Source organism: Chiloscyllium plagiosum, chromosome 4 (genome assembly GCF_004010195.1).
Source record: "Chiloscyllium plagiosum isolate BGI_BamShark_2017 chromosome 4, ASM401019v2, whole genome shotgun sequence".
Taxonomy (NCBI): domain Eukaryota; kingdom Metazoa; phylum Chordata; class Chondrichthyes; order Orectolobiformes; family Hemiscylliidae; genus Chiloscyllium; species Chiloscyllium plagiosum.
In genome coordinates this window covers 133,180,954-133,191,733 of record NC_057713.1, presented here as the reverse complement: position 1 = coordinate 133,191,733, position 10,780 = coordinate 133,180,954, and the positions used below count along the sequence as shown (strand labels likewise).

The window sequence follows — 10,780 nt, the reverse complement described above, 5'->3', positions numbered from 1 at the left end:
TTCTTTTTCTTAACCAAACCCTCAATTTCTTTAGTCATCCATCATTCCCTATATCTACCAGCCTACCCTTTCCCCCTGACAGGAATATACTTTCTCTGGATTCTTGTTATCTCATTTCTGAAGGCTTCCCATTTTCCAGCCGACCCTTTACCTGCGAACATCTGCCTCCAACCAGCTTTTGACAGTTCTTGCCTAATACCGTCAAAGTTGGCCTTTCTCCAATTTAGAACTTCAACTTTTAGATCTGGTCTATCCTTTTCCATCACTATTTTAAAACGAATAGAATTATGGTCGCTGGCCCCAAAGTGCTCCCCCACTGACACCTGAATCACCTGCCCTGCCTTAGTTCCCAAGAGTAGGTCAAGTTTTGCACCTTCTCCGGTAGGCACATCCACATACTGAATCAGAAAATTGCTTTGTACACACTTAAATTCCTCTCCATCTAAACCCTTAATACTTTGGCAGTCCCAGTTTATGTTTGGAAAGTTAAAATCCCCTACCATAACCACCCTATTATTCTTACAGATAGCTGAGATCTCCTTACAAGTTTGTTTCTCAATTTCCCTCTGACTATTAGGGGGTCTATAATACAATTCCAATAAGGTGATCATCCCTTTCTTATTTTTCAGTGCCCCCCAAATAACTTCCCTGGATGTATTTCCAGGAATATCCTCCCTCAGCACAGCTGTAATGCTATCCCTTGTCAAAAATGCCGCTCCCCTCCTCTCTTGCCTCCCTTTCGATCCTTCCTGTAGCATTTGTATCCCGAAACATTAAGCTGCCAGTCCTGCCCATCCCTGACCCATGTCTCCGTAATTGCTATGATATCCCAGTCTCATGTTCCTAACCATGCCCTGAGTTCATCTTCCTTCCCTGTTAGGCCCCTTGCATTGAAATAAATGCAGTTTAATTTATTCGTCCTACCTTGTCCCTGCCTGCCCGACTCACTTCTGTTCTTAACAGTACCCATCTCAGATCGATCTCTTTCCTCATTATTCCCCCCCCCCCCCCACCTTACTAGTTTAAATCCTCCCAAACAGTTCTAGCAAATTTCCCCGCCAGTATATTAGTCCCCTTCCAATTTAGGTGCAATTCATCCTTCTTGTACAGGTCACTTCTACCCAAAAAGAGATTCCAATGATCCAAAAATGTGAATCCTTCTCCCATACACCAGCTCCTTAACCATGCATTCATCTGCTCTATCCTCCCATTCCTGCCCTCACTAGCTCGTAGCGCTGGGAGTAATCTTCCTGCCCTCACTAGCTCGTAGCGCTGGGAGTAATCCAGATATTACTACCCTTGAGAGCCTCCTTTTTAAATTTCTGCCTAACTCTCTGTAATCCCCCTCCAGAATCTCAACCTTTTCCTTTCCAATGTCGTTGGTTCCAATGTGGACAATTACCTCCTGCTGGCCCCTCTCCCTTGAGAACATTCTGCACCCTCTCCGAGACATCCTTGATCCTGGCACCAGGGAAACAACACACCATTCTGCTTTTACTCTGCTGGCCACAGAAACGTCTGTCTGTACCTCTAACTACAGAATCCCCTAACACAATTGATCTCTTGGAAGCCGATGTACCCCTCGTTGCATTACAGTCAGTCTCAATACCAGAAATTTGCTGTTTGTGCTACGTTCCCCTGAGAATCCATCACCCCCTATATTTTCCAAAACAGCATACCTGTTTAAAATGGGGATATCCACAAAAGACTCCTGCCCTAGGTGTCGACCTCTCTCACCCTTCCTGGAGTTAACACCATACTCCTTCTTAACAACCCTATCAACTTTGGAGGCAACTTTCAGGGATCTATAGGCATGGACCCCAAGATGCCCGTGTTCTTCCACACTGCCAAGAATTGTGCCTTTAACCTGTATTCTGCATTCAAATTTGACCTTCCAAAGTGAATCACTTCACATTTTTCCAGGTTGAACTCCATCTGCCACTTATCAGCCCAGTTCTGCATCCTGCCAATGTCCCATTGCAACCTACAAAACCCTCCACACTATCCACCACTCCACCAACCATCATGTCATTGGCAAACTCACGAACCCAACCTTCCACTTCCTCAGCCATGTTATTTTTGAAAAATCACGAAGCGCAGAGGTCCCAGTGAGAACGTGTATAGGGTATGAACAGGTCGGGAAAGAGTCAAGTTCTGAGTTTTGTGAAACAAGAGGTTCAGCTGAGTATGAATCAGATCATGTAAGAACTTGCAGTTAACAATGGGGTGCTGGAGTCAAGGGTAATGGGTTAACAAGGTGGAAAAGCATTCATTATGTAAAGCCATTTAACAATAGTGGAAGAATTCAGTATGTAAGATCAGTTAACAAGGTGGAAAATATTTGTTATGTGAAGCCAGTTAAGGTTAAGAACATTCATTATGTAACAGCAGATGGCTTAATCTTTACTGTTGATGCTCGCTGATTGTAATGGTCACCCAATCAATATGTATGTTGCCTTATCTGGATGCTCCTCTCTGCAAAAGGACTATATAATTCATTACGAAACTGCTGTTCGAGACAGAAGACCGAGAACTCATGTCACTGTGCACATGGATGATCGTTCTCTCACCCTCCAGGGCCTGGAATAAAGATGGAGGTGGTAAACTATACTGTGTCTCTGAGCGTTTTGCTTCCACTAAGGGGGGAGAAAATGGGATGACACCAGAACTGATCCCTGCAGAACACCACTGGTCACTTAGCTCCAGGCTGAATATTTTCCATCTATCACCACCTGCTGTCGTCTATGGGCCAGCCAATTCTGTATCCAGCCAGATTTCCCTGTATCCCATGCCTCCTTACGTTCTGAATGAGCCTATCATGGGGAACCTTATCAAACGAATTGCTAAAATCCACGTACACCACACCCATTGCTTTACCTTCATCAATATGTTTTGTCACATCCTCAAAAAAATTCAATAATGTTTGAGAGGCGTGACCTGGCCCTCACAAAGCCATGCTGACTCTCTCGAATTCTTGAGTGACCCTACCCTCACTCTGACTATCCTTGTGTTCCTCACATAATTGTAGAATGCCTTCGGGTTTTCCTTAATCATATCCGCTAAAGCTTTTTCATGCCCCCTTCAAGCTCTCATGTCCATTCTTCAGTTCCTTCCTGGCTACCTTGTAACCCGCTGAAGCCCTGTCTTATCCTTGCCTCCTCAACCTTAAGTAAGCTTCCTTCTTCCTCTTGACTAGATGTTCCACATCCCTTGTCACTTATGGTTCTTTCAACCCACTATCTCTTCCTTGCCCCAGTGGGACAAACCCGTCCAGCACTATCAGCAAGTGCTTCCTAAACAACCTCCACATTTCTGGCGTGTGTTTTCCTAAGAACATCTGTTCCCAATTTAGATGCCCCAGTTCCTGCCTAATAGCATTGTAATTCCCCCTCCCCCAATTAAATACTTTCCCATACTGTCTGTTCCTATCCATCTCCATAAGGATAGTAAAGGTCAGGGAGTAATGATCACTATCACCAAAGTGTTTGCCCATCGAGAGATCTGACACCTGGCATGGTTCGTTGCCAAGCACCAAATCCAATATGCTCCCCCCCCACCTGCCTATCTACATATTAAGTCAGAAACCTTTCCTGGACACACCTGACAAAATCTGCTCCATCCAAATTATTTTAACTAAGAAGGTTCCAATCGATATTAGGGAAGTTAAAGTCACCCAAGACAGCAACCTTGCTACTTCTGCAGAGTTACAGAAGTGTATGAGATCATGAGAGACACGCATAAGATAAATGCACTCAGTTTTTTTCCCAGGGTTGGGGCTTCGATGACTACAGGGCATGAGTTTAAGGTTAGAGGGGAAAGAATAAAAGGGAACCTGAGGGACGAGTTTTTTTTTTTACACAGGGTGCTACACATTTGAAATGAGTTGCCAGTGGAAGTGGTTAAGGCAGGTACATTAACAACATTTAAAAGGCATTTGGACAAATACCTAGATATGAAAGTGTTATGAAGATGAGGGTGTATTTTAAGAGAGTTAAAAGCAGCAGAACTAACGGATACAGCAACAAGTGTTCTCAATAAGACAACAATGTAACACATGCTCAAACAACTCGATTAACTCGCTGCCTGGAGACAAAAACAAATCTGAATTCTGCCAATCAGTTTAAATAGTACCCCGAAAAATATCAAACTCCAGTCCAGTTCTGACTTTGGTATATTGACAATCTTAAAAGCTAATGACACGATCCAATGCTTTGAGGGTATAAGACCGGGGAAAATTGAACTGTTGAGAGGAGAACCAACAAGCCCAGCATATAAACAGACTGCCTGAAAATAGCTCTTTTTAAAAGGCACTCAAAACTGCTGACGCTTTTATATAGAACAGGTGGCAATATTTGTGGCTGGGAAGTGAAGAAAATATTTACTTCTTCATAAATATTCAAAATAATTAACGTCTTACTTTGTAAAGCAAGAAGTTTCAAAAGAATTTGCAGTACCTGGTACTCAAAAAAGCAGATTTCTTTTGCAGGTTTTAAGTCATAGTTCTCTGTCAAGCAAAACCACTCGGCCATTCTGATTCTTTATGTCAAAACAATTTAATTTTAATCACAGTCATATTATGCTGGTGCTATGCCTTTTCATGTTCAACTGACCATGGAAGAAATTGCCAGCGCATCTCTCAGTCAATACAGGTGCCACTCTCCTGCACTCTTACTGTGTTTCTCCCAATAGTCTTTGTTCAGCAGGAGACAATGCCATTCTATTCTTCTGTCATTTGCCACATAAGCTGGTTAGTAATAGGTACGCAAGGTAGGATTATGATATGATTTTGAATATTTCCTGTGTCCGGTAAAATACAATTATTTTCCAGGAAAGTTCTTCTGCCAGGCAATGCTGGAAATTCTTTAATTTAAAGCTGCAAAACTTATCATTCCCATCAGTCCAAAACAACTGACCTATCGTCCCAAGACAGTGACTACTCATCTGAAATGCTGCAAACTGCCACTTAGCACAATACCAATCAAACCCTTTAAAAAAGGTTATATTTCAATGTGATTATCTTTCATTGAAAATTCCAGTGTATAGGTCTGTTCCAGTCAACCTCTTTTCATAGGACGTCCCCTGCTAAATTGTTTGCTGTTTACTTTGCTAAATTTCAATGATTCATGTCCAAGAATTCCCAGATCAACAAAAATTTCAGAAACTGAGTAGGCTGTTATTTGACTTTACAAGTAGAGACAAAAACCAAGCAAGGAAGTTAAGGTAAACATTTATAAACAAACATGGTTAGACTTCCAATAAATTGTACTTATTTCTGAGCATCACTCTTCAGGAACGATGAAAATGCTTTGGAGAAGATTTAATCAGAATTCTAACAAAGATGAGGGCCATCAGTAGAAACGAGAGAAGTTACAATTATTTTTCTTGGAGCAGACAACTAAGGACTTACCGACTACAAAATCACATTTCGTTTTGTTTTTGAATTTGCAAGCATGGACTGATAGAGGACAGTCTGTACTGCTGAACATTACTGACTGTGCCAATTCTGCACACACCATCAATTAAAGAAACATGGGTCATTTACACATGCTTGAAGCAACATACATCATGCAGGGATTCATTCCTTGCAAAAAGGAATATGTTCAAGCCTTAGCTTTTTATACAACCAGGAGCTTAGGAAGTACTTGGTTCCCAGTTAACTTCTCTATGGCAATACCACAGCCAGAATTGACTTTTCAAATAATCAGAACTCTTTTTCTTTCCTTTACAAATTGCTGCAATTGTTTAAAATTTGGTGTACTTGCAATTGACCTGATGAGTATAAGATGAAATGCTTTGCTAACATCTCTTTTAGAAAATATTCAAGTTCAATAATTGTTACAATTGCAAATTTTTGCAGGAATTACAAGAGGGAAAAGTGAGCTGATATTTAGTGAAACTAAGAGAATGCAGCTATTAATTTAATCTCAGAACAAAACCCAATAATCCCATTTGATTTTTCCCTAGTTGCACTAGTAAAGCTCTTAGTTAACGAAAGTTGTAAATTAACTATAAACATAAATACAAACAGTGATACAGACAAGATCTTTTGGTAGATGCTGAACTTGTATCAATAATTTTGAAAACCGAAGTACATACAGCTGATGTAAATTAACACTTACCAAAAGTGCAGAATAAACAACTTGAGGATTGGAGTGGTCTAGGAACAGGATTAACCCAGGCAGACATCCCTGATCCTGAACAATTGCTCGCCTGTTTAAGGGGTCAGATGCTAAATCTTGCAGCTGGTTTACTACTGCTAGGGCATCAGGCTCCCCACTCATCGTGCCACCATCCACTATGCCACATGTGTTAAGCAAGTTTCTCAAAAATTCCCTGCAAAACAAACACACATTAGGCCAATGACAAATTGAATACAATAATAACATTTAGTTAAATTTGAGCAATCATTTCCATCTTACACACTCAACAGTCAGTAATTTTTTTATTTAAGCCATCAATGTAGATAACTCGGGTTGATCATGTAGCAGTGATTCACATGTTAGTGAACTTTTAAGTAAATGTCATTCACAACTAATCAGATTTTTAAAAAGTGCCATTTCATATGTACTCCAAAGTACTAAACCCAGGTGAAGCTACAGGATTTAGACTACAAGAACACACCAAGATTGAAAAATAGCCATTGCAGTACCCAAAGCCCAACTAAAGTAGTCACAGTCTTACCAGACCATTGGACTACTCTTATGAGAGACAGACACAGAGACAGACACAGAGACAGACACAGAGAGAGACAGACAAGAGAGAGAGAGACAGACAGACACACACAGAATTGGAGGTATTTCAACTGGGGGTCATCGCATATCACGTAAGGGGAGAAATTCAGAAGATGAATCCTTCAAGGTATCGCCAGCCAGTGTATGAATTGAACCCATGCTGTTGGTATCACTCTGTACTGAAAACCAACCATCCAGTTAACTGAGCTGACCAACCTCTGTTGAGTCTTGTTAAAGAAAACAAGAGCTGAAGCACCAGAGATCAAGAGCAGTTCATCAAACTGACAAACAAACAGTCATCTAGACTCAAAACGTTAGTTTGCATTCTCTCCATGGATGCTGCCTGACCCACTGTGATTTCCAGCATTTTTTGTTTCCAATTCTGATTCCAGCATCCGCAGTAATTTGCTCCAACCAAGAGCAGTTACTTCAATATAGAGTTGATGGTATGGAAACAGACCCTTTGGTCAAATCAGTCCATGCGATCATGTTCCCTGACTATACTAGTCCCACCTGTCTGCATTTAGTCCAAATCTCTCTAAACCTTTACTATTCATTAATTTTTCCAAATATCTTTTAAATGTTGCAACTGTACCTGCATCTACCACTTTCTCTGGCAGTTCATTCACATAAGAAGCACTTTGTTTAAAAAAAAAAAATTGCCCCTCCACATCCTTTTTAAAACTTTGTGATTTTGGAGAAAATTTGTAGCTCAGATTGTGTTCCGGTTGTAAGTTTGCTCACTGAGCTGGTAGATTTGTTCTCAGATGTTTTGTCACCATGCTCAGTCACATCATCAGCAAGCCTCCAATGAAGCGCTGGTGCTCTGTCCCACTTGCTAGTTGTGTGTCTTGGTTTATTGTGGTGGGTGATATCACTTCCGTTCTTTTGCTGAGGAGTTGGTAATTGAGGTGCAAATCGAAATGTTTGCTAATGGAGTTCCGGTTTGATTGCCAGGCCTCTAGGAATTCCCACACATGGCTTTGTTTAGCCTGTCCCAGGATACATGTATTGAACCTCCTCTACGTCAATGGATACTAGTGATAGTTGGTCATGTTGTTTGTTGGCTAGTTGGTGCTCATGTATCCTGGTGGCTAGTTGGTGCTCATGTATCCTGGTGGGTAGATTCCTGCCCGTCTGTCCGACGTAATGTTTGTTGTGGTCCTTGCAAGGTATTTAATGTATGACGTGTATTCTGCTGGTTGTTGGTACAGGGTGCTTTAAATTCATCAGGAGTTGTTTCAATGTGGTGGTAGGTTTGTGGGTTACCATGATGCCTTGGGGCTGCAGTATTCTGGTCGTCATCTCTGAAATGTCCTTAATGCATGGTAGTTTGGCTAGAGTTTCTGGACGTGTTGTGTCTTCTTGTTTAGGTCTGTGTATAGGAATCGGTGACTCCACTTATTGGGTACCCGTCGTTTCCGAACATGCCGTATAGGTGTTTTTCCTCGGCTTCTCTTAGCTCGTGGATGCTGCAATGTGTTCCGGCTCGTTTAAATAATGTCCTGATGCAGCTCCTTTTGTGGGTGCCGGGATGATTGCTTCTGTAGTTGAGTATCTGGTCATTGTGTGTGGCTTTCCTGTAAACGCTGGTCTGTAGCTCTCTATTGGCTTTGCATTCTACCGTGACATCTAAAAAAAAGGACAGGCCATGCTTACACACAGCAATAACACGGACAATTCAGATATTTGGATAAAGAATCTTTGGACTGAGCACTCAGACACGGAAAAAGCCGTCTGAGTATGAGGGATGAAGTTCAACCAGAGGGACGCAGACAAAAGGACTTCTGAGCAGCACTGGGTGAATTATTAGAGGACTGGCATTCAAACTGGAACTCCATTAACAAACATCGATTTACCAATCTCTCAGAAAAAAAACTGGAAGAGATAACAGCCACCACAATAAACCAAGACAGATAAATGGAAAGCAGGACAGAACACAGTGCTTCACCGGAGGCTCACTGATGTTACCTAGTATGGTGATAAAACATAGGAGAACAAACCTACCAACTCAGAGAGTAAACTTACAAGCTTCTTAAAACGTTCTCCTCTCACCTTAAAAATATGCCCGTAGTTTTGAACTCACCCATCCTGAGGGAAAAGGCCCTTGTCATTCACCTTTCTTATGCCAGTCTTTTCAGACTGGAGGCATGTGACCAGTGGAGTGCCACAAGGATTGGTGCTGGGTCCACTACTTTTTGTCATTTATAGAAATGATTTGGATAGGAACCTAGGAGGTATAGGTAGTAAGTTTGCAAATGACACCAAAATTGGAGGTGGCGTGGACAGCGAAGAAGGTTACCTCAGATTACAACAGGATCTTGATCAGATGGGCCAATGGGCTAAGAAGTGGCATGGATGGCAAAATCACAAGGGGCATGGATAGGATAAAGAGACAAATGTCTTTTCCCTGGGGTTGGGGAGTTCAGAACTAGAATGCATAGGTTTAGAGTGAGAGGGGAAAGATATAAAAGGTACCTAAGGGGCAACTTTTTCACACAGAGGGTTGGACATGTAATGAATGAGCTGCCAGAGGTGGTGATGGAGGTTGGTACAATTGCAACATTTGAAAGGTATCTGGATGGGTATATGTTTAGGAAGGGTTAAGGGAAATGGGTCGAGAGCGTGGTGCTGGAAAAGCACAGCAGGTCAGGCAGCGTCCGAACAGCAGGAAAATTGATGTTTCGGGCAAAAGCCCTTCATCCACGAATAGCTTTTGCTTGAAACATGGATCTTCCTGCTCCTCGGATGCTGTCTGACCTGCTGTGCTTTTCCAGCACCACACTCTTGACTCTAACCTCTAGCATCTGCGGTGCTCACTTTCACCTTTAGAGGTATATGGGCCAATTGCCAGCAAATGGGACTAGATTAGGTTGGGATTTCTAGTCGGCATGGACGGGGGGGGGGGGTTTGGACCAAAGGGTCTGTTTCCTTGCTGTACATCTCTATGACTCTGATCTTATAAACCTCACTAAGGTCACCCCTCCACCTCACATAATTTATCAAGAGGGATGGTGCCAAAATGGAGAGAGACTAATTAGTAATTACTGCTGGCAAACCTCCTTCTGTGATGTAATGTTCTCATTTTAGTGTTAGATCCAAGGTCACAGGGTTCATGGAAAAATGGCGAGACCATCAAAGCCTTGTGTGCCCTCTGCAAAACCTGCCTTATTCATTGTAAGCCAGCAACTGTGATTGCACACCTTTGAAATTTTACACACATGTAAACCACAAAGGAAAAACCAAAACCCGTTTGCTCAAACACTTCGTTCAAAAATAGCCGGGAAGAAGCTCAGCCCGTCACTGGACAGAGAAAACAGTTTTATTCAGTGAAAAAAAAAGACGAGATTCTAAGTGCGGGCCTAAATTCCAGCAACGTTTTTTTTTTAAAAAAAAAGAAAGAATACCAGCCCTAAAACAGGACGGAGTGTAAATGAAATGAAAGCTGTGATATGAGCGTGTGAGGGCCGGTGAGGGAGGGTGTCACTGTGGGGGCCGGGTCGAGCCCAGCCCTGAGGCCGCATGGGCCCCGGAGTCGAGTACACGCCTTGGCCTACCTTGTTCCTCCCGGGCTGGCGAGCGAGCGGCCGCTCCTGCACAGTAACCCCGCGCCTATCGATGACTCGGTTTTTTCCCCCCCCCCACCGCCGCTCCAAGCACCTCCTGCAATCCTCAAGTGATCGCCGCTGTACCTGCTCCCGAGCCCGGGCCACCCACTCACACCGCGCCACCTCATTGGCTCACAGCCACGTGCGCGGGGGGCCAGCCAATCAGACGGCGTCTTACTGCCCCTCCCCCACCCACCGCTGACGGTTGGGCTCCGCGGGCGCGAGCCGGTTTTATTTTGTTGATCGTGTTAGTTTTGGAGCAGCGGTCGGTGAGTGACGGTGACGGTGAGGTGGTGCCGAGGCCGCCCTTTCGCGTTAAATATTCACCACGCGGCCACGATCGTTAGGGCCTCCCCCCCTTCCCGGGACTGGGGGGGACAGGGGACAGAGACTGGGGGGTGGGGACAGGGGACAGAGACTGGGGGGTGGGGACAGGGGACA

At 43.4% G+C, this 10,780-nt stretch overlaps 1 protein-coding gene across 2 annotated transcripts in view; it reads right to left on the bottom strand.

Moving 5' to 3' along the window:
• armc1 (armadillo repeat containing 1) overlaps positions 1-10,482 on the bottom strand; it is a 27,251-nt gene extending 16,769 nt beyond the window's left edge. The window contains exons 1-2 of one of the 2 annotated variants that reach the window (XM_043689285.1): positions 10,289-10,482; positions 6,120-6,333 (exon numbers count right to left, since the gene is read on the bottom strand). In XM_043689285.1, coding sequence (XP_043545220.1) covers positions 6,120-6,333; positions 10,289-10,467 — 393 coding nt within the window. In that variant the 5' untranslated portion in view covers positions 10,468-10,482. Of the gene's footprint in view, positions 1-6,119; positions 6,334-7,326; positions 7,351-10,288 lie in introns of those variants that run through there. The other variant, XM_043689286.1, reaches the window with a different exon arrangement.
• Between the last annotated feature and the right edge of the window lie 298 nt (positions 10,483-10,780).